This window comes from Diabrotica undecimpunctata, chromosome 8 (assembly GCF_040954645.1).
Source record: "Diabrotica undecimpunctata isolate CICGRU chromosome 8, icDiaUnde3, whole genome shotgun sequence".
NCBI lineage: Eukaryota > Metazoa > Arthropoda > Insecta > Coleoptera > Chrysomelidae > Diabrotica > Diabrotica undecimpunctata.
The window spans coordinates 49,806,106-49,831,690 of NC_092810.1; the positions used below are offsets into that span (position 1 = coordinate 49,806,106).

The 25,585-nt window shown below is 30.3% G+C and overlaps 1 protein-coding gene across 1 annotated transcript in view; it reads right to left on the reverse strand.

Moving 5' to 3' along the window:
• LOC140447526 (orexin/Hypocretin receptor type 1-like) overlaps window positions 1–25,585 on the reverse strand; it is a 1,044,614-nt gene that overhangs the window by 286,948 nt on the left and 732,081 nt on the right. Inside the window, exon 7 of the mRNA XM_072540227.1 lies at window positions 22,820–23,038. Coding sequence (XP_072396328.1) covers window positions 22,820–23,038 — 219 coding nt within the window. The remainder of the gene's footprint in view (window positions 1–22,819; window positions 23,039–25,585) is intronic.

Here is a 25,585-nt window from a genome sequence, read left to right on the forward strand (position 1 = left end):
AACAGCACAGAAAGTACGTAACATCTCATCAGGCGAAGTTTCATTTCAAGGCTCAAATCTCTTCCGCAGAACACTCTCTTCATTTTAGTGAATATGGATCTGGCTTTTTCTATTCTTATTTTTATTTCTGCTGAGCTATCGTTGTCTTCATTTATAAAAGTGCCTAAATATTTGTATTTGCTAAATCGATCGATAATTTCATTGTGTAAATATAAATTTTGGACATTTTGTGTTGATTTCGATATTACCATAAATTTAGTTTTCTTTATGTTCAAAGATAGTCCATATTCTTCGCTGCAGTCTGCTATCTTATTCACCAATGTCTGTAGCTCTTCAAGTGTTTCTGCGATCAGAACGGTGTCGTCGGCAAATCTCAGATTGTTTAATCTAACACCATTTATTTTAATACCTACGGATTGCTCAGAGAGTGTTCTATTCCTTACGTCTTCAGAATAGAGATTAAACAGGGTTGGTGACAGTATACACCCTTGTCTCACACCTCGCTTTATTTCAATTTCTTCAATGGTATTATTCTCTACTCTCACTACTGCTTTCTGATTGTAGTACATATTTGCTATTAGTCGGATGTCTCGTTTATCTAAATTCTTTTCTGTCAGGAGTCTGATTAGGTGATCATGCCGTACTTTATCAAATGCCTTGTTGTAATCTATGAAACACATGAATACATCTTGATTTATGTCAAGACATCTTTGAGACATAACGTTCAGTGCAAACAACGCCTCTCTTGTTCCAAGTCCATTTCGGAATCCAAACTGGGTATTATTGATGGCCATTTCCAGTTTTCTGTGTACTCTAGAGGTATAATTTTCAGAAATATTTTCAGTACATGGCTCATCAGACTGATTGTACGGTAATCACTGCATTGTTTGGCATTTATCTTTTTTGGTATAGTAACAAAGGTGGATAAAAGCCATTCTTGTGGTATTTTTCCTGATGTATAAATGCTATTGAAAAGTTTAACTAAAATGTGAATCGAGTCTTTTTCTATTAGTTTAAGGATTTCCGTTGGTATTTTATCTGGACCTGGGGCTTTACCATTTTTCATTCTTTTTAGTGCGTACATTACTTCTTCTTCCGTTATTTCTGGACCTTTGTCTCCTTGTATGTTACTTAGCTCAGATTGTTGTCTATCATCTGCAAAGAGTTCTTCAATATAGTTTTTCCATGTCTTCAACTGTTCTTCTAGTTCTGTTATTATGTTTCCGTTGACATTATACAGGGTATTTGGCTGCTTACGTTTTTGTGTACCTGCAAGTTCTTTCACTTTTTTTATGTACATTAAAAATATCATGTTTTGCCTGCAATTGCTATGATGCTAGGTGATCTATACTAAGTCCTTATTTAGTTTGTACATAGACTAGTTCTGCTTTCAATTTTCGAAATAATAAGTATTAATTAATTGCGGACATAGGTTAGTTCTTCATTGTATCGAAATAAAATAAATCGATATTAATATTTGAATTATATGTTTACAATGACTTCCAGAACTCAGAAGATAATGTTGTCTCTGAACAAAAAAATTGAATATACTCTAAAAACAAGTAAGAGGAAAAATTAGCTTAATAAATTTTAACAGGTAATTATAATTCATATTTTTTTTTAATGTAGACATCGAAAATCTATATAAAGGAAGTGCAGCTGAACTAACTAAGTTGCAATCGTTACCTTCTTTAATAATTAATAAGAAAAACGAAGAAACTTCTAGAACAGGTAAAGCACAGAAAAGTCTATTTAATTCAGTCACTCTTCTAATTTTTCGATTTAACTGTAGAATTTCCCTATGAAAAAGTAAATGAAAGTAACACTCAGCTAATAAATAAAAAGGCATTGTTGCAAGATCCACCTCTATTGGCCTCACATATAATTTCAGATAAAAACGCAGAACTAGGTAATATTTAGAAAATTTAATTTTTAATAAAATCTATGTACTATATACTAATATATTAGCTCGACTAATGCAAGAAAGTGTTATATTAAGTCCCCCTTCTTTCTTAGTTCCTTCGGAAATATCAACATATTTGTTTCATAGTAATCCTGTCATGCCAATACATCAGTCAGGTAATATACTGGATAAAATTCTTTACTCCAACACAAAAGATAGCTCAAATTTTCAATCAGTTCGAAGTAGAGATGTGCCCCTAAATGAACTTAATATTTTAAAGGACGAAAAGACTCCTCTCTGAATCTGAAGTAGATCCAATAATTTGCTTCTGATAATGATAGTAATGATCCTGATTATAAGCCAAAAATAGAAAACTACCCATTTCAATATCAAGATCTAGTAGATAAAGAAAGTTTATTAGATTGTGATAATCATGGCTTATCGGTGACATCTAAGCAGTTAAACACACGCAATTGACAAAGAAACCCAAGTCAATGGAGGAGAAATAAAATTAAGGCTTTCCGTAATCGTGGTGAACAGTAAGCTGATTGGAAAGGAAACGTTCATGCAAAGAAACAGCAGAAAAATGCTTGCACTAATTGTAAAAATAAATGATGCGAAAAGATTTCAGAAGAAGAAAGAACGTAGATTTTTTAAAGTTATTGGCAACTAGGAGACATTACCAGACAACGTGACTTCATTGCAAACAATGTAGATTTGACAGAAAAGGTCAGAACACGCTTGAGAGAAATGAGTGAAAAGAAGGAGAGCGATGAGGAAAATAATATGGAAAATAAAGGCAACACAGAAAAAATTAAAGAAAGAAAACGGTTATTTTCTTACAAATACATTTTTTATATGTGGACAGAAAACGGTTGTATGTAAAACCTTTTTTAAACACATTAGGAATTAGTGCCTAAGTTGTTAAAACAGTTATAAAAAAAATTGGAAGTACGGGTACAGTTTCTGAAGATCGTCGAGGTAAAGTATGTAAAAACTCTAAACTAGATGATTCTGTCAAGGAGTCAATAAGAGACCATATTAATCTATTTGAAACTGTCGAAAGCCACTACTATCGGAAAAATACGTCTAAACTTTTTTTGCCTTCGACACTTAACATAACCAAGATGTATGGTCTCTATCTTAAATATTGTGAAGAAAAGAATATTAAACGTATGACTGAAAGTATGTACAGAATAATAGTTAAGACTGAATACAATTTATCATTTTTCATCCCTAAAAAAGATATATACAGAAAGCACAATGGAAAAAAATATGAAATGGAAGAAGAATACCAGTCACATATTAGAAACAAGGAGGTTGCTCGACAATTAAAAAATGCAGATAAAGAAGAAGTTAACCTAAATAGGAAAATATGTGCAGCATCGTTTTCGATTTGGAACAAATCCTACCTGTACCAAAATGCAATATTGGCCTTACTTACTACAAACTGAAATTTTCGACTTATAATTTTACGGTATTTATTATGGCTAATGGCGAAGGCTACTGCTACATGTGGTTTATCTACAACACCAGGAAGAAAAACAATGTCCCGATTAGAGAAAGAGAAGGATAAGAACGATGAGGATATAATAGTCACGGTATACGACTTACAATCCGTTTTTCAATGCCCAAAGGGAGAAATGTCTGTGTTTTATTATAAGTCAAAATTAAATGTTCTAAACCTAACAATTTATGATCTGAAAACTCATATTGTAGAAAGTTATGTGTGGGACGAATCTCAGGCACATAGAGGTGTTAATGAGATTGCAACATGCGTTATTAAATAAATTCAGAAAATTTCGGATAGGGAAAAGCCAGTTGACGTTGTGTTTTATTCAGACAACTGTGCTGGACAAAAGAATAAATTTTTGATGGCTATGTATTTATATGCTGTTCAAAAATACCCTAATATTAAAACAATAACCCATACATATCTTATTAAAGGCCATACTTAAAACGAGGGTGACTCGGTTCACTCACAAATCGAACGCCAAACAAAAAGGCCTGGACCTATCTATACTCCTAGGATTCATTGGTGCAATAAAAGCCACCAGAAAGAAATCCGAGCGTATGCATGTGAATGAGATGTGTTATGATGATATTTGGGACTGGAAAGCTGCTTCCAATCAATTGAATTTTGTACTACAGAGAGACGATAAAAAAAATACCGTTAAAATGACTGAGATAAAATTATTTAAAGTCGTGAAAAATAGCTCCAAGCATTATATTTTAAAACTTCATTCGTCGCCAAAGTGTTCAAAAGGGCTGTTGTAATAAAAAAGAAGAGTGATTTTACCTTCCGCCTTAAGAAAGCTTTCGATATAAGACCTGGTTTAGCCGAAAGGAAAAACAGGATCTACTTTCGTTACTGAATAGTAATCATAATCCTGGTTATTACAGAGGTTTTTATGAAAGTTTGTAATTTTACTATTTTTTATTTTCATACTAATATTTTTTATTTGATTAACTAATTTGTTTACTTTTTATATTATTGAGTTTTGTTTATGTTATTGTATCTTATCATGACTGTTTATTTAGTTTTGACATAATGATAATTTTTAATATCTGTCTCCTTTATCGTAAATTATCTTATTAGTGCCATAATAGGTTTTAATCTGTACTGTACATTTTGTAATAATTGGGTATTCTCGTAATTGGGTATCTCACATAATATCACATAATAAACATATTATTATATGTTTTATGTTTTTTGTGATTGGAAGTGCCTAACTAATATACTTATAATCTAAGTTGTTGATCTAAAGATTGTATTATTACATTAACTGTATACAAGATATTGCTATTTTTATTTTATTTCCAACTTTATTTATTTACTTTATTTTAAACAAGTTTTATCATTGGACTTGAAAATTTTACTCGTTAGTAAAGTGTCGATAATTTCAGCTCTGAATAAAACGCGTTTCTTATTGGTTTGTAACAAAAATTTAAATACAAGTTTGTACTAAGAGTAAAACTAAAGTGTTTTCTAGTTACAGAAGAGAAAAGTTGTAAGTACAATTCTTATTTGATTCACATAAAACCATTTAACGGATTTTATTGAAAACTAAACAACAGAAGATCTATTTTTATTTCAAATAAAAACGCCGATAAGCTGGCTTAATTCCTTAAGTCAGTAGCGGCTCGAGTAATATTACCTACTATTAAATGAAGAAAATAAAAATTTAAAATGGCTACCAATTTAAAAACTGACACAGTAATCACCAAATCATTATTAACATCTTCAGTACCAACCTCTTCTTTAACATTAACCTACTCTAATGCCGTAAGCAACTTTAACTTTCCATCCAAAGACGAAGCAATTGTTTTGTGATCAATATCGGATATAAAAATACACGAATACATAACAGCAATAGGAACTTTAGTAAAACCAAAAAATATCATCTTTGCGTCCAGAATCTCAAATAACAGAGTATGCATTCATCTCAGTATCACTATAATATTAGAAAAATTACTACATAATCACAAATCCGTTTCAATACAAGGAAACGACATAGAAATTAGAAGAATAATTCAACTTTAACATCACTACTTGAGTGGAATACACTTTCACACTTATTTGACAACGACCGTCTACCAATTTTGATTACTTCTATTAAAGACACAAACATTAATACATAACCATATGAAACATGGAAATTAAAGTCAGCGGATTGGGAAAAGTACACTAGTTTAATAACTGAACAAATGAAAGACTTCAAAATATTAGAAAAAATAAACATCACAATAACAAATTTTAATGATATCCTAATAGATTCAGCCAGAGAAGCGATTGGAAAAACTAAAGCTACCACAAAAGCATCTCTACCTTGGTGGAATATCGAAATAGAAACTTCTTTGAAACAAACAAAACACTCCTTTAATATATTGAAAAAACACAATTCCTAAACTAACTTAACTAGATTAAGAGCGTTTAGAGCCAGATCCAGATTTCTAATCGAAAAATCTAAAAAAGAAAGCTGGGCCAATATGTCTCATCGATAAATTCATCTACACCAATAAGCGATATTTGGCAGAAAATAAGGAAAATAAAAGGTACAACCAAAATTAATCATATCACCACCATTGCTACAGATAACATAATTACTTCGGATAAACTAGATATTGTAGATACCTTAGCTGATCACTATCAACTATATTCGAGCAATGATCAATGCAACTCTACATTCTTAAAACACAAAAAGAAAACCGAATTGTCACAAATCAAAATAGAAGATATTTTATGTCCTCTCAATATACCGATTACACTAGACGAGTTAAACGAAAGCCTAGGCAATGCTAAAAAAACTTCTCCAGTACCTGATGATATTCTAACAATATTTATTGAGAAACTACCTAAAACAGTAAATAATATTTGAGTTGACATCTTTAACAATATTTACACAAATAAAACGTTTCCTTTAATATGGCGTCAAGCTATTATAATTCCTTTTTTAAAATGAATAAGCCAAAAAACTAACCATCCTCCTATCGTCCAATATCTCACACCAGTAACATTTGCAAAGCAATGGAAAGAATATGAAGTAAAAGACTGAAATGGCACTTGGAAAAGAAAAAAACTTTTTACTCCAATACAAAGCGGATACCGTTCAGACAGATCGACAGCTGATAACATTGTTGTTGCATTAGAATCCGAAATTCATAAAGCAATTACCAATCAACAAAAAGTAATCGCAGTATTTTTCGATATCAAAAAAGCTTTCAAAACAACATGGACGCATTATATCCTCAAAATTATGAAAAGCTGGAAAATAGATGGTAACTTTTTCGCTTTCACTAAAAACTTTCTTTAAAACAGGTCCATACAAGTAAAAATGAACGGATTCATGTCAACATATTAAAATCACTCCATAATGGAATTCCTTATGGATCGGCCTTAAGTCCACTATTATTCTTAATTGCAATAAATAATATAACAAACCACATAATAGCTTCCCGTAAAAGCTAATCTTTTTGCTGATGATCTAGTAATATATTTTAAAAGTAAAAATATAGAATTAGCTAAGCAAATTTTTCAGAGAACATTTAACTAGTTTAACTGAGAAGACTAAAGTAATAATGTTTAACAAAAGAAGAGCAGAATAGAACTTAAACTTGTATCTAAATGGTCATTCTCTGAAACAAGTCCGCGAAATCAAATTTTTGGGTGTAAAATTTAACTCACAACTCACATGGACGCATATCAACAATTTAATCAAATCCTGTCAACAAATAATAAACTTACTAAGAGTTTTATCTAGTTATAGATTGGGTTCAGATACTAAAATTGTTCTAAATTTATATCAGACATTAATAAGAAGCAAACTCGAATACGGATGCATCTGCTATGAAACAGCAAAAATAAAAATCAACTAAAAAAATTTGATGTTATTCAAACCACATCTCTACGACTAATCTTTGGAGCCTTTAGAACTACTTCAATAAGAACCCTTTAAATGCTAGCAGGAGAAAACCCACTATACCTCAGAAGACAATATATATCACTATGCTACGCTTCAAAAATTTTAAGCGCAAAGGATCATACCTTTCTCGCCAGTTTAGTATCGGAAGAATCACTAGAACAATACACAAATTACACTACCAAGACAGTACCAATTTACGAACGAGTTAAAAGACTACCGTATTATATCAATTAAATCACCTTGGCACCCATAAAAATATTCCAGACACCTTCCTGGACAGTTTCTATACCAATAGCAAACCTTTCCTTACTTAATCATGATAAGGATTCACACATTTCTGCTGAGGTCAGACTTCAGTATCATGCAAGTTTACTCAAATATTCCACTTACAAATTGTTCTTCACTGATGTTTTCAAAGATTGCAATGGAGTAGCAGCTGCTACTGTATCAGAAAAGGTAATTTCTACCACTAAATTAACTGACGGCTGTAGTGTTTGAAAGTAGTGCTTGATTTTTGTTTCTGTTGGCGCCGCTCTCTTGAGTGTGAAATATTTCATGAAAATTCGTATTTTATAAAGTACTAGACTATGGCCGCTACTTTTGTCTCTGAATAAAAAAAAACGGTGTGGCAGTCCAGTGGGCACTCCACGCATTCGCCGTTACAAATTTATTTGGGAGTCAATCTGCACAATCATTACATATGTAATGCTATAGGTAAGACATAGCAGAAAGAGAAACAGAATTAATAACAACTTACTAACAATTAATAAACAACTTTTGGCCTGTAATAGGAGTATGAAGGATTGAATCAATATTTTGATAAAAATGTATATTTTTATTTTCATATATGTATGAAAGGAGTTGAATGCAAAAATTTTTTTACACATACTCTGTAGTAAAATTCATTGTTTATTTTGTTATTATTATAATAATACAATACAAATTAAAATGCAATATTCATAAGTATTTAAAAATGACAATAATATACATAACTTTTCTACTTACGCATATATGTTTAATTTACCATGTAATAATATTGATAAAAAAGTCCTCCCTGACTGGGAATCAAACCCCGGTCTCCCGCGTGACAGGCGGATTTACTGACTACTATACTAGCGAGGACATGACACAAACGTATTTCAAAATTGACAGTTCTGGATCATACAGTGATTTATTGAGATTATTATTTTGAAATACAAAAGACTAATATAATTATGAACATTTAATAAATAATACAAAACATATCACATAAATAATAATATTAATAAATATTGTATTACATATATAATATTATATGTATATATATATATATATATATATATATATATATATATATATATATATATATATATATATATATATATATTGTTGTGATCTGCTTTATGATGTTTTATTATTAATTAACACTAATTTAATTAATCCAATTATTTAATTAATTAATTCACTAATTTATGCAGAGTCATACAATTCAATTACTATTAAAAATTCTCAGGGTGCACTTTTAATTTTACTTTAATCAGTTTACTTTATATATCTCTTCTAGTGGGTTCAGTATCTCCTAGTTGCTCATAATCGGGATAGAACAGGAAACGGAACTAACATTAAAACAACATAAATATGCACACAAATTATTATTTATTTTCAATAAGCAATACGATGAATGTTAATAAATAACTTTTTGTGGGCAATTATCTTTCCCAACAAACTCCTATACTCGAAATTTAATTTAAATTACAAACTATCTATTGATCTGTTTTATAATATCTACTAAAAAAAATGACCATATAAAAATATAATTTATTCACAAAAAAAATAACTCTTTGAAACTTGGAATCTTAGTTCGTATGCTCATATTTGATTTTATTTTTAGAATATCTTAAATGTTCTTTCATTCAAATTATTTGACTGACCTTTAATTTTTTTACACCAATGATGTCTCCTCTCGATCAAAACCACAGTTCCTTCCTTGATTGATTATGTCCGGCTACCATCAAATCTTTCCCGTTCTCAGCATCGATCCAAACCGCATACCAGCAAACTACTCCTCCGAAAACACAAGCCCAAGCCTCTTTTGACCGGTATTCTTTATTCACAAATTCTCCTTTCTTTCTCAATTATATCTCGTGGACTATGCAGACTCAAAAGAGGTATTAATCTTTTCAATTTTGATCTGCTCTCAGCTTCCACCTTTTTCACTAACAAACGAAAACACTGGTACTCAGATTGACTACACGAAAACACGTCTTCTCTTCTGGTCTGCCGGTAACATAATAATTCTTTTAATCTCCCCAGACAAACTTCTCAACTCTTTCATTCCCACCATTCCTTTTTAACCAATCATAAGCATTCATCTTTGCCACTTATTTTCGATTTAGAAAATTTCCAACATGATATTTAAAACAAATAAACTACTTTCACTCAAATTACTTTTCAGAAACCATTAACAATTTTACCTTTTTCAACAGAAATAATTTTTCAAATTCTTGTTATCTCATATCTAAATCTAATTCTTATTTACTTTCGAAAAATGCCCAACGCAAAATACAATTACAAAGTTTATTCCTTAAATCTATAATTATACGGGTTCCATTGTCCTTTCACTATTCACTCACTCTTTCACGGAACAATGTTTTCTCTTATGGTCTATTACAAATAAGTACAGGGTTGTATTTTAACTTATATGCCCGCGGTATATTAAAATAATAAAAAAACTCTTTATTCTATTTCTGATCGATAAACTAATCCATAAAAATATATATCTTTATATAATATATATATATAATATTAAATTATATATATAAAAGGAACATTTTTATATTCGAGAGAGGAAGAGAGAGAAAATATATCTTCTGTCTCTCTCTTACTCATTATCTTACATATGTAATGATTTCACAGATTCACTCCCATAAAATTTCCAACGTTAAGCGCGTGTATAGAAGTGTAACTTCAAAAATTTGCAGAAGTAATTGTCAATATTTAACAATTGAATAGGGCATCACATGACGAAGAATAAATATTGTCAGTTCAGTTTATTTTTAAACGACTTTTGGTCCAGTTAAGTCCGCTGTAAAGTTATTCGCTGTTTTGCGTTCTGCATTAGGAGCTTATACTTTAACATGTGCTATGGTATGTTTAAAGGTTTCCTGAACTTTTATTGTTGTGATTACTGTAGTATTTTCGTTTCCCTCGAATAAAATAGTTGTTCTTCCTTGCTTTTTATATCCCTGTAGAGACGCCACGTCTGACCCAGTGCATTTAACAATATTTTAATATTCTCTTTTATGAAAACAAGTATTTTATGAAACTACTACCGATTTAATTTTATTCCCAGATAAGGTTGTAAACCTTAGTTTCCAATTAAAGTTTACCTGCATGGAAGTAAGTGCGACACCGAAAGCAAATTTTATTTTGTAATAAAACTTCCCATAAATCTTTTCAGCTTGTATTTACAACAAGAGTAAATCACAATAAACGTCAGCAATATATTTTAAAATACCTAATGTAAATTAACATACTAATGAACACAAGAAAGAATTATGAAATTTTTGTTTAGCTTTGGTTGTTTCTCATTTTAATTGCTGCTAAAGCTAAAAATGAAAGTCTGACCTTCACGTGTGCTTAAATTTTATTTAAAATGACTTTTCTCACTTAATAATTAGTCACGAACGTTAAGTTGCATAATATTACATAAACAATCTGTGCAGTAATAATAGCTTTTAAAAGTATTTATCTTTTTATACAGAATGGACCAAAAACCTGAAAATCCCTAATTGTATAAAACAGTGTAAACCTATTTTGCAATATGAAGATTTGAAATTTGATGTTTGTACCATTGTCAGATATTTGCCATTGCCGTTGCTATTTTTTTGATAAGAATAATCACTTTGGTTTTTTAAATAAAAAACCCCTTATTGAAATTTCCACTTCAATACTAGTTCAATCGTAAATAGTACTTTCGATTTTATGTAGTGTGATGATGCAGTATGATTTTAATTTTTTTGATTCAAACTATGTACAGTAAAATCCATATAGAGAGATAGCTCCATCTCAAACGTAAGTAATATTTATCATCGATAGCTTGCATTACTTTCGGTCTCGAAACGCTTCAAGCGAATTTTCATACTACCAGCGTTGCCATATCATTATTTTGTTACAAGTAATATATCTATAAAAACGTATTTAGTTTTTAAAAACCCATTTAGGCGTTTTTAGTTAATTATTTTAGTATTTATAAACAATAGTGTTGTTTGCATAACGTATTAGTGGTAATTTTTATATTAGTAGGTATAAGCATTATTTTTTCTTAAAGAATTCACATTTGTCAACATGTATTTTAAATCTTGTTTCTCTTAATTTCTCAAAAATCTTGTTAAGATTTACCATGTGTTCTTAAGGAAAGGTTGAAATTACAATAATGTCGTCCATTTAGTACGTTCTCCATTACTCTCTGGAATTTTGAGAGTGCATTTTTAGTCCGAATGGCATTCTCAGATATTCATAGTGGCAATTTTCAACGTTATATGCAGTCTTCTAGATATCTTCTTCCTCCATTTCAATTTGATAGAATCCGCTAACTACATATAGGGTGGAAAAGTATTGGCAGCGTCCTAGTTTGTCCAGAATGTCTGTTATATTTGAAATTGGATATAGATCATCGATGGTTTTCTCGTTCACCTTCCTGTAGTCGACAACTATTCGCCATTTAATTTTTCATGGGGCATATCTGGTTACTTTGGAATGACCCACATTGGAGACGACCAAATCCTTGCCTTATTATAATTTAAATTTATTTTAATATGTTAAATTGCAATTTAAATAAAGATTATTATTTGTTTCAGTGGTATATATTGGGCATAGATTTTATCATATAGGTACTTACTTATTTTCCATTTTTTTAACATTTAATCTAATCGATCTAATCTATCACATCTAGTTTTCAGCTAGAAGTAAACCCAAGGTAGTGCATATCGAGATATTAGCTCCATACGATGAAAATGATCCACCCTGTTGCCTTCAATCAGTCTCTGGTAGATCAGTTACTCAGGCGAATAATATAAAGGATGGAGCAATATAACGAAAGTTTCGTAAGATTTACCCCACAGAGAAGAAGTCCTTTGACGAAAAAGAAGAAGTAATAAAGTTGTAGAATATTGAAGATGACATGAAAAATTCTAAAATGTCTAGTAAAGTTTGGAACGTCTGAAAATGTATATAAACATATGTTGTTAATAGTTTGGATAACATTGAGTTTTTGAAGTTTATATATATATATATATATATATATATATATATATATATATATATATATAAATATATATATATATATATATATATATATATATATATATAAATATATATATATATATATATATAATAATATTAGATATAAAAAAGTATTTGGTTATTTTAAGAAGTTATATACTAGAGAATTTAATAAAAATTATTTATGTGAGGGCATTTTTAAGAAATTAGCATATAATAATTGTAAAAAGTTGTATTTTAGTAATTATAATGTGGTAGATATATTTAAGTGAGCCATGTGACTAGGCAACCAACCATACATATGTGAGTGACAGACAGATATACTTACTCTCCAAGTGACATTTTAAATAATTAGGAATATAAAGTGGGGTTATAATAATAATGTTAGTTTAAAATGTTTAATTTATATATATTTACTGATTTAAGTGTTTATTCTGATCTGAAAAGCCTAAATGTCAACAAAATTATCAATAGAAAATTAACGAATTCTCCAGAATGCAGAATTTGACCTTTGTTTACGGTCGAACATTCTCGAAATAATGGTTATGTCTGTGAAACGAACATATACTTTTTTCGAGAACATCCATATAGAAGTAATAGAACAAATGGAACATGATCTCTTACCAGATGATTCTGGAACATCCAAAAAGATATAAATACCCGTGATTTGGATTCAAGAAGACAGTTTTTAGTTTTAGTCAGTCAGAAAGTTTAGTAAGAAATATGAAAGTTAGTTGGAGTCAGTCAGTTACAAATAGTCCAATTGTTTAATATAGTGAGTTAAATGAAGATTAAAAATTATGCATATATTTTAATGCACATTTATAATTAAACACAAATAATTATTGAAGATTATAAAAGTATATTAGAAGAATATTGGATGGATATTGGAAGGAATTAAAATTATATTATGATTGGAGATTAGTATAAATCAACTTATAATAATTGGATATTGGTATATTGAAAAGAAGAATAAATATAAATGCTGTTTGCTGGTTTGCTTGGTGGTTTATAAATGCTGGTGAAGAAAAATATATCTTAAATTGGTAGAAGCTGATAATTGGAAAAAGTAATTTCACAAAAACAAGGATAACCGAAGTACGAAGACATTCAGTGGTGATTAGAATCTATATAGTGGAAAACAGTTCATTTAGGCATTCAGTGACAGAAAGGTACAAAATTTTGTTAATATAATTTAGTTAGTGTCATAACAATTTCAATTTTGAAGATATTTTGTTTAAATTTTACATTGTCTATAGAATTTAATTAGTTTCATAAGAATTTCAATTTAAAGATAGTTTATTTTAAATTTACATTGGCTAGGTTAGATATATATATGTGTGTTTCATAATAGATATAATAAAGATAATTTAAAAAAGTACTTACAAACTAATTCTTTGAGAACCGCGATAAAAACCCTATATTATTAAAAAATACTCATTGCTCATCATTCAAACAAACAATACATCATAACAATATATATATATATATATATATATATATATATATATATATATATATATATATATATATATATATATATATATATATATATTTATATATATAAATATATATATATATATATATATATATATATATATATATATATATATATATATATATTTATATATATATATATATATATATATATATTTATATATATATATATATATATATATATATATATATATATATATATATATATATATATATATATCTGTACATGAGAAGCATAGTATCCTAAGTCACATTTTCATTTCACAGGAGGAGCACTTAAACATTATATTTGATATGTTCAAAAAATGATAAGTAATTAATAATTGTAGCGGAAACTATTGTCGGTATTTAAAAATAGTATTATATATAGTTTGCTGTGGTATTATGAAAGTAATGTAAGTGTTTAAAGATAATAAAATGGACTTAGGATATATTACCTCTAAATTATAAGACCCTTATATTTGTAATACACATATACTAAGTCCTTATAAATTGGTTGTCTGTGTAAAAAAACTCGTCAATATTTCTTCATTTATTTTATTTAGTTATAATTAACATACAGTTCTTAAATTACATATCATCATTATCCTTAGGGTAGTCGGATTCTTCGTTTAAATGTGGCAGATTTTTATAGAAATCATGGCAATACGATGGCAAGTATAAGAGTAAGTCCATAAGATCACCATATTTTTTTGTTGATATAGGAATCAATCGCATATTCTTTTGTGGTAAAGTTTCTGGCAAAATGATATCACCTCTTTTATTTCGTCTTAAGTCAACCATTTGAAAAGTGTCACTGTTGAATGAAGTTTTATATGGAAGCATTCCAAAATTTTCTTTGGTAACACGTAAGATAACTGATTTTGAAATTTGAAATGCCTCTCTATAAGTATTTATTTTCCAATTAATAAATGGACCTGTTGAAGAATATAAGCATTCAAAAATTTTAAAATCATTCAGTTCCATGTTGACAGCTTCGTATTTATTTGAACACTGACGAATAAATTGTTGCCAGTCCCAGGGTGTTAATATATGTAGAGTGGGTAGTTTTTTCCGTTTCCTTTCAATATTAGCGTGTACTGAATCGGATTCCATATGCGTGCGCCCCTTTAGAAGAAATTTACAATCTATTACTTGTGGTTTGGGATATCTTTGAATGAGGTAAAATGCACACATAGGTTTTTGGTCTGGCCCCAACAGTTATCTGCACATACGGTTCCACATTCGACGTCAGATGAAGAAATATTTAGATCAGCCTACTTTAAAATTCCCGAAGCAATTTCATTTCCTCCTCTGTTTGCTTTGGTTTCATCCCACATTACACAATACGCAGCACTATTATATCCATCGTATAAAGTGTAATTCAAAGTCCATAATTTTCGCTTATAAAAATTCACACAATTGGTCAAATATGGCGTTGGAAGGCTTGTAGATCACTAGTCAGTACTTTGTGCTTAATATTTACTTTTGCTTCGGCCATATCAATAGATTTAAATTTATATCTGTTTTTTGCTTCTTTTAAGTGCGTGTCTTTCTCGTTTTCAATCAGTTGTTTCTCAGAATCATTTTTTATTATATACTTTATATATTTTATTATATACTTTATATATTTTTATTGAGAATGCATGTTCTGTCAATGCACATGCATTTATTTTTTTGGTTTTTATATCGCTACAATGCGAGATCACCCTACTGTGAAAATTACGAGATGATTCTCCTATATATATTTTGTTGCAATTATTACACGGTATACAATAAACAATATTCGATGACTCCTGTATTGTGAAAGGATCTTTTGTTTTTGTGTACAACTTCGATATCGTTTTCACATTTTTGGTTGTAATTTTTAAATCACTAACATTTTTGAAGATGTTCATTCAGATGAAGATTTGTGATATTTTATAAATATTTACACTTTTTTCTAATTATAGTGTCTTGAAAAAGGAACAAAACGATTCCGAAAGCTAGACGAAAAGTCATAAGAGTGTTTCATTAACATCCCGGCCAATTTTTTGACTGCAACCCTAATAAACTGTGTTGTTTGTTTATATTGACAGTCACTAATATCCAGTAATTCTTGTATTTACATGATGGGGTTTTTTGAGAACATCCGGAGAGGATATGGTTCTGCTAGCGTAGATTTCCTTAAACAATGGGCCAACTTTAACTTTAGATCAAGCTTGCATCACTCAACAACAGAAGGATTTTCCTTTTGAAATGTAGAAAAAATCTTTGTTTTCCTGGACACATAGAGAATGGAAAGTTTAACATCAATAACTTATTACATCACAAAGGAGGTAAATTAGGTAGTAAAATTCAAAACTTTAATTCAAATTTAAAAACCAAAGTCTTAAACTTAGAAATTTCAGTAACAATAAATGATATTACATACATAGAAAAGAAATTACATCAATTAAAAAATATATTAGAGCAGCATTTACCTGCTCCTTTACTACAAGAATTCTATAGAAGACAAAAAATTAAATACAATAAAGTTTTTTTCCAAATTAAAAATAACAACATCAAAAAATTTAACAAAATAAAAGTAGATCAATTTTCAAAAATAACATTTCAAGAAAAATGGTTCAAAAATCTAACTGACATCACTTTTCCTTATAATGTCAAAAAACTTTTGTCTTTGGGTCCAAAATTTTGCCTATTTCCTAGTGCCAGAGATTTTAAAATTTCTTCTCTTCTCTCAGATATTGAGTCTCTTATTTCTGGTCTAGAACTTCAAGAGAAGGACATTGTGAGATCTCAAAGCACTAATGTTATCACTAACTTTTTACACAAAACAAGTAAAGAAGGACATTTTTTGAACACAATATACAATGAGTGTAAACAATTTTTAAAATCACATCCAGAAATTTACATTGTTAGGAGTGACAAGGGAAATGTAACAGTGGCAATGTATAAGAATGATTACATTGAAAAAAGTAATAGTTTATTAAATGACACAAAAAGTTACATCAAACTTAAGAACAGTCCAGTGTGCACCCTCCAACAAAAGGCAAACAAACTGGTGTCAGATTTAGCTTCTTCCAAATCCATAACAACAGAAGTTGCAAAATCCTTGAAAATTTACAATGCAGTTGCACCCAGGTTTTATACACTGCCTAAAGTTCACAAACCTACTATTTCAATGAGACCTATTGTCTCTTCCATTGATGCTCCTAATAGTAAACTTGCTAAACACCTCACAGATATCCTCACAATTGCCTATAACGAATCCAATGAATTCTATATTAGAGATTCTTTCACGTTTAGTAACTTCATTAACAATGTTAAAGTTCCGAATAATTATATACTGATTAGTTTAGACGTTGTGTCACTGTTAACAAACTTACCACTAGATGCTATTCTTAACAGCATCAAAAATAACTGGAACAGCATCTCTCCGCATACCAAGATCAGTTTAGATGATTTCATAAGAGTTTTAACATTTATATTTGACTCTAACATCTTTTTATTCAATGGTAATTTCTTTAAATAAATCTTTGGCACTCCAACGGGCAGCAAAATATCCCCCATACTATGTAACTTTGTTTTGGATGAACTTATAACAACGTGTAAAGAAAGGATACCTTTTCACATACCTTTTATTAAACGATATGTTGATGATTTGATTTTATCGGTCCCTGAAAACAAAGTAACTGATGTGTTAAACACCTTTAACGCCCAATGTGAACACCTAAAGTTTACGGTTGAGAGAGAGGCTGATAATATGATTCCTTTTTTAGACATGCTAATCCATCGTGGCAATGATGGCATGCTAAGGACGGAGTGGTATCGTAAACCTTGTTTTAGTAACCGTTTTATAAACTTTCATTCTCAACATCCATCCAAGATGAAAACAAATTTGGTTTTGGCCCTGAAAACTAGGGTTATCAACTTGTCACACATCGAGTTCAGAGACAAGGGATTAAAAAAGCTGAGATCTATATTACAAGAGAACTCCTATCCTATAGGGCTGTTAAATAAACTCATTTTCGGTTCTCCGTTTCCTTCGCATCTTTCTGACAACCAAAATTTTCATAACAATGAGGTCCGACAATTGACATTGACACAGAACACATCAGTGATACCATCCAAAATAACTTATGGTTGCCTACCTTACATTCCAGTTTTGACACCGAAGCTAATGAACATCTTCAAAAATGTTAGTGATTTAAAAATTACAACCAAAAATGTGAAAACGATATCGAAGTTGTACACAAAAACAAAAGATCCTTTCACAATACAGAAGTCATCGAATATTGTTTATTCTATACCGTGTAATAATTGCAACAAAATATATATAGGAGAATCATCTCGTAATTTTCACAGTAGGGTGATCTCACATCGTAGCGATATAAAAACCAAAAAAATAAATGCATGTGCATTGACAGAACATGCAATAACGTTGAAACATGAATTTGATTTCGAGGATTCCTGTATTTTGGCAAAGGAAAAGAACCATTCAAAACGTGTTTTTTTGGAAATGTGTTCCATAAAATCAAGTACATCTTGCATCAATAAAAAGTCAGACATAGATAAACTGAGCAACATTTATTGTTACTTACTGGAAAAACATCCAAAATAAAATTAATATCTACCTGTACCCGTACCCACACAAATTACAGTTATATGCATAACATGTTGCATACCATTAAGACAGGTTTAAAAATTAAAATCACCTAAGATGGGCCTCTAGTATTTCTTAAAAAGAAACATGATATTAAATACACCTAATTATTTTTTAATCATAGGATTTTTTCTTTTTGTTCTCTATGTGCCAGAGTTAAAACACACTAGTAAAAGATGACAACAAAATTTTTACTACTTGTACCTAAATTTTAAAGAATTTTAAATGTATTTTGTCCACTATTTTATATTTTATGTGTGTTGTTATTAATGTTGAGTGTCTATGCTTTTGTAAATAATCTCAACGACTAGTAAGTTGCACTGAAGATTTGTGATATTTTATAAATATTTACACTTTTTTCTAATTATAGTATCTTGAAAAAGGAACAAAACGATTCCGAAAGCTAGACGAAAAGTCATAAGAGTGTTTCATTAACATCCCGGCCATTTTTCTGACTGCAACCCTAATAAACTGTGTTGTTTGTATATATATATATATATATATATATATATATATATATATATATATATATATATATATATATATATATATATATATATATATGTATATGTTTTAGCTTTCAAAACAAAGTACCTATTTTTCTGATACTATTAATGAAAGTGTTTAAAAAAAATTCTTTTTATTAATAAATAAACTGTCACTATTTTCCAGCACACTAATAAACAAAAAAACAATAACAGCTAAAATAATATGTAGTTTTGTTAGATATCCTTTTAGTATAGGTATTACTTTAAAGATATTTTGCTTGCTTTAATTGCTTTCATACTTTAATGTGTTTTGTAATAATTTTCATATTGATGTCTTCTACATCTTCTTATGCGATAGCAGGCCTTAAAATTTTCCGCAATTTGAATTAACATACTTGCACACGAACTCAAACTATCACGGGAAGTCGGTCGGGGCGAACTATTAAATTCATAACGTAATAATCACATTAACAGTAACATGTTCATTAGCTGCAAATGGAACATTAGACAAACTTAAAGTGGACTGCAAAGCGCACACTTGCCATGCCACCATCCTACTTGTGATATCCGGCTGAGAACTAACTTGATTATGTCTTGATTAATTTATTCTAAATTACTGATCCGTGACACTAAACGGTGGTAAAACAACTTTGTGTTATTTTAGTTATCTTATACGATCAATAGGTATATAAGCATAATTTTCAATAAAACTTTTATTTATAAATCGACATCCTAAAATGCACTTTATGCTTTCTCTGTTTTTTTTTGCTTTTTCTCCTTTATAATAGTGGTATCTATCTTTTATCTAAAAATCCAGTGATCTGTTTAAAGGAAATTGTGTTATAAGAAAAAAAACGGTATTTTTTATTGGCAAGATTTTTACTTTTTTTGTTTACCAAACCAAGTTGAAATTAGCGCTGCTACCTCTCTATGACGTAATATCTACAAAGCTTTTAAATCTAGCTCTAAATGACGTCTTTAAAACTACAAAATAGTCACCGTATGGCATCAACGTTGATGGCAACAAGTTAAACCACTTCAGATTCGCTAACGACATTGTGATTATAGAGAGCACATTTGAGGAATTATAAAACGTTGGCCTAAAAATATATGTGACAAAATAAAAACAATGACCAACGCAGACGATCCCAGACGAATAACTATAAATGGCAGTGAGATTAACAGGTCCAGGAATATATCCCCCTATGCCAAATTCTGAAATTTGACAAAGAGAACCAAAGTCTGTAAATCACGAGGAATAGCAAGACTTGCATGAGCAGGATTTGGAAAACTTAGTTGGATACTGATGAACCGCAAAATAATCAAAACTTGAGAAGCAAAGTATTCAACTCATGCATATTTCCTATTGTAACATATTAATGTCAAACCTGGAGTCTAACCAAGGCAAATATGAATAAACTAATAACAACAGAAAGGGCAATGGCAAGAACAATGTAAGACTGTCAGCTAAAAGAGGAACGACTTGGTAAGATTAAAAACAAAAGTTGAGGATATCATAACACAAATTGCCAAACTCAAATGGAGCTACGCAGGTCACACGGCTAGACCAAAAAGGCCAACGTTGGAACGCCACAATACAACATTGGAGACCTTCTAAAGGTAGACGATCAAGAGAAAGACCACGGATCAAAATGGGTAGACGACATAAAAAAAAGCCGGAACAAATTAAAAGTATGTTGCTCAGGATAGAAGAAGTTGGAAAAGACCTATGTTCCAAAATGGACAATAAAAGGCTAAGAAGAAGAAGAAGAAGAAGAATAAAAAGAAGAAGAACAACTCCCTATGAACATATAGGGAAGTAGTTTAGTAGTTTTATAAAAAAGTGAGGACATTTTTTATTTTTTGTTTGATTAATTCATTCGCTGCCATGTTCCAAATCTGGAACAATTGTTAGTTTCGCTGCTGGTTACAAGATGTCACTGTAGGTCTTAAATCTGAAAAACTATTTGTGTTCGGTAGTGTCAAAACAACACGTCCATACTAAATTTACCCACTGGTTTTGTATAAGTGGCTTTAGTTGTGTGATTTATATCAAAATTTCAAGGAAGGTGCAGTTGTATAACTTCTAGCTTGATAAGAGCTATCTTCTGTTCTGAAATATTGCGATTGAAGTAAGTTTAAGTAATACTACAATGCCTATATAATAAATCTGTATCATTTAAATGCTTAACCTCAAATTAAATATACCGAGTAACCTCTAGTTTTTGTATGTTCCAAAAATAAAACTGTATGTGTTGCTAATTGAGATTGTCATTTTTAGTTTGGAATTATGGATGTGAAAACATTTTATTAAAAAAAAATGAGTTATTCAGATGATACTCTAAACAATCTAATTGATACCTAAATTGGAAGCAGTTTGATTCTGCAGACATATACATTTATCCTCCAGCGGGAGATTTTGATAGAAATTTTGAATCATCGAATGTTGTGAATTTCAATGATGTTTCATATAAAATCATTGAAATTCATTGAAATCGTAATAAAAGTTGTCATCAAAGATACTGAACGCCCCAGCTGAGGTAACTCTTATTTCACAATGTGAGACACAAGAGACTAGATATGTTCTCGACGATCGATAATGAACTTCTAATAAATGTGGCTTAATCTAATAAAAGAGCCAATAATTCAAATAGACAAAATGACTGGAAAAGAGGTGACTTGTTTCAAGATAAATATTAAGTAAATATCTCACTTTCAAATCGAACTAATATCACTGTGAGAGTGCAATTGATTTCTTCACACTTTTTTGGTGTGAAAATTTCTTTGAATGAATAAATTGAATGCATAAAAGACGGGACTATAAAGGTAACGATTGAAGAACTCAAAGTAGTCTTTGCAATCTTACTGATTTCTTATTATTCTAAAAGGTCCAGAAAAGATATGTACTGGAGTTTGGATTTGGATCTTAGAAACGAAGCAATCGCCAATGCAATGTCGAGAAATATGTTTAGAGAAATTTTGCAAAATTTACATTTTTCAGATAAAACTCAGCTACAAAAAAATGATAAGTTTGCTAAAATAAGACCACTTATAGAACATTTAAATAATTTATTTATAAAATATGTGCCGGTTATTGAAACCATATCAGTAGGTATCTGTTGATACTGATGGAACGATGGTACCGTACTACAGCCACCAGAGCTGTAAACAGCATATTCAAGGGAAACCTATATATGATATGGTTCTGAAGCTATTTTCTTGTGGCATTTTAAGGTAATTACTATTTAAATGGGAATAAGCCACAATTAAAGGTTAAAGTAAATTTATTCATTAATTGATTAATTTTCACTTCGGAAATCGTTCTCAAAATATAAACTAATGTTTATTAAATAAAAAATATAATATATTAATATTAAAAATCTTTTAAACATAAATATATTTTTTGATATCAAATCTCTATAATTCTACAGGGTGTACACTGAAAAATCTTATGTTGAAAAGACTAGCGTATCAAGAAGAGTTCAAATATATAAAAATATACAGGGTGTTCCATTAAAGAAAAGATAAGTTTGATCCACCCCATCGTTATGGGTGTATATATGTCACCTAGCTATAAAATTACCACTACTAGCCTCCTTAGAACATATAATTTATTACTTACCCATTGCTTGATGAGGAGCATTTCCAGACTTCCATAAAACTCTAATAATCTGAAGATATGCAATTGACATGAATATTAATGGTATAAAATAGAAGAAGACCATTTTATTGACAATAAAAATGGTATCTGTTTCTTCAGACCAAGTTGGGCGACACTGCGTGAAATATATGTAACTGTTGCTGTATGGTTTTGCAATCAAATAAACTGGTTCTGGAATTTCTGGAAAAAAAAGTAAATGTTATTTTCTAATTAATTTAATTTGTATTACAAACTGAATGAATAAAAAAAAAACTTTAAGATTAGTGTTCAAGATCGGGAAAGTTACAAAGCTCTGACTAAAATTCTAACAAATTAGAAATTTTCCTGGTAGTCCTTCGAAAACAAACAAAACAGGCTGCTAAATATGCTTGTTTTTATGTTTTGACAGGACAAAGACTTAAATATTATATTAGGTATATTATGTATAGATTATGTGTATAAAGACTTATATTCATCCTATCAGATAAACTGAATTGATACCACAATGAAAATCTTCAAGGCGTATGACCATACAAAAAGATGTTGCTACAAGCAATCTAGATGTGTACGGCTATACAAAAAGATATTGTTCAAAGTCAGCTATATTTATACGGTATGCATAAGATAAAAGACACAAAAATGAAAAACTTACTTTTTCTCCTCAACTCTACAGAAGAGATGGAAAATACCTAACAAACGGGAACAACAAGATGTAAATATTATTACTGAGCACCTCTGACATGTCCAGGACCTTGCAATATAGCTGTAGAGTTACTTAAAGCAGGAGGTCCACTCCTAATAGAACGAATAACTTTGAATCGAATGGTAATCTAAAAGATCCTAAATGATACAGAGGACTAAGTGCCCTACCCACTTTTGGGAGATTGTTTGGAAAGATAATAAATGGAAAAATACAAGATGATGTAGGACATCTAATTAGCGAAAAGCAAAGTGGATTTACGCCTGGTAGATCTTGCACTAATAACTTGTTTATACTCCAACAATTAATAGAAAAAAGAATAGCTGTTGGTACCAAAGTACATCTAGCCTTTATCGACCTAGAAAAGACGTATGATACAGTTCCAAGACTTAAATTGTGGCAAGCTTTACAACAACTCGGCATTAGTCCATACCTTTTAAGGATAATCACAGAAGTATACAGGGATAACACTACTTACCTAAAAATCAGAAATGGACTATCACAGCCAATAAAATTAACAAAAGGACTAAGAAAACTTACTGTTTAATTTATATATTGAGGCAGCCCTCCAAAATTGGAAAAACCACTGCCAGGAAATAGAAATCCCCATAGGAAATGACGTACTGTTCTCCCTGAACTTTGCGGATGACCAAGTCGTCCTAGCTCAAGATTCTTATGATCTAGAATTTATGATAAAGCGTCTATAGAGAATATGTAAAATGGGGTTACAAGTCAGCATGAAGAGAACAGAATATTTAGTTATCAATTCAGATGCAAGGTTTGAAGTGTTGATAGACGAGGACGTGGAAATTAAACAAGTAGAAAAATTTAAATATTTAGGTGTACTTATTGATAAGAACTGCATGGGAGAAACCGAAATTAAACACCGAATTAATCAGGGACGTAAAATTGTAGGATGTTTGAACTCTTTACTGTGATATCGCAATATTATTTCCAAAAGGAACAAAAAAAGAATAAGTCAAATCATGGTTAAATCAGTTCTTTGTTATGTCTTTGAAGTATTGACAATTAATGCAGACCTATAGAGAAGATTGTTGGCAGTTGAAATGGATTATTTGAGAAAAAGTACTAAAACATCAAGAAAGACCAACGAATCTATAAGAAATAACATGAATGCTACAGAAACGGTCATTGACAGAATAGAAAGAAGAGGTTTAAAATAGTTTGGACACGTATTGAGAATGCCTGACCAACGTTGGCCCCAAAAACTTCACATATGAAAGCCCCCTGGAAAAAGAAAAAGAGGTAAACCTCGACGCTCATGGAATGAAGGACTTAGAAGAGCGATGGAATCGAGAGGTTTGGACAAGGAGCATGCCTTGGATCGGGAGGATTAACGGAGGAGAACGGGAATACTCCCCTCACTCGAGACGTACCAGTATCGTGTTTTGTATAAATACAAGAACTGTCTCTCGGCACTGAGGTCTCAATCTGCCTACTCCTCAGTGTCGATTGACTGAGGAGTAGGCAGATTGAGACCTCAGTGCCGAGAGACAGTTCTTGTATTTATACAGAATACGATACTGGTACGTTTCGAGTGAGGGGAGTAGGCAGATTGAGACCCCGAACTCGAACGGAACCGTATCACTCTTGATAATGGCTCCAAAATGGGTGCCGAAACGTCGAGTAATAAATTCTCAACGCGGTTCTTCCCGAGAACTAATATATTACTGAGCACCACAATATAACCGGCGCATTTCGCCAAAAGAAAACATATAGTCAAGTAACTGCAGGAAATATAGAAAAAATTACAAGATCAAGACTCTATGAACAAAAATGGTATGCTACAAAAACAGATAAATGCTACAGAGAATCTTAGACAGATTAGATAAGTTACATGAGTGTATCTAAAATTACAATATCTTGCATAAGGAGCGATGCCTAAAGATAATAATCGATATAGTCCAGTCGTCAGAGAATTAATCTCTAAAGCGAGGCCAACAAGCTTAATTGTGCTCAAAATGACAATTTTAGGATCCCAGAAAAGGTGCAAAAAAATTTGCTACTCCTAGCAAGCTTTCGTATGC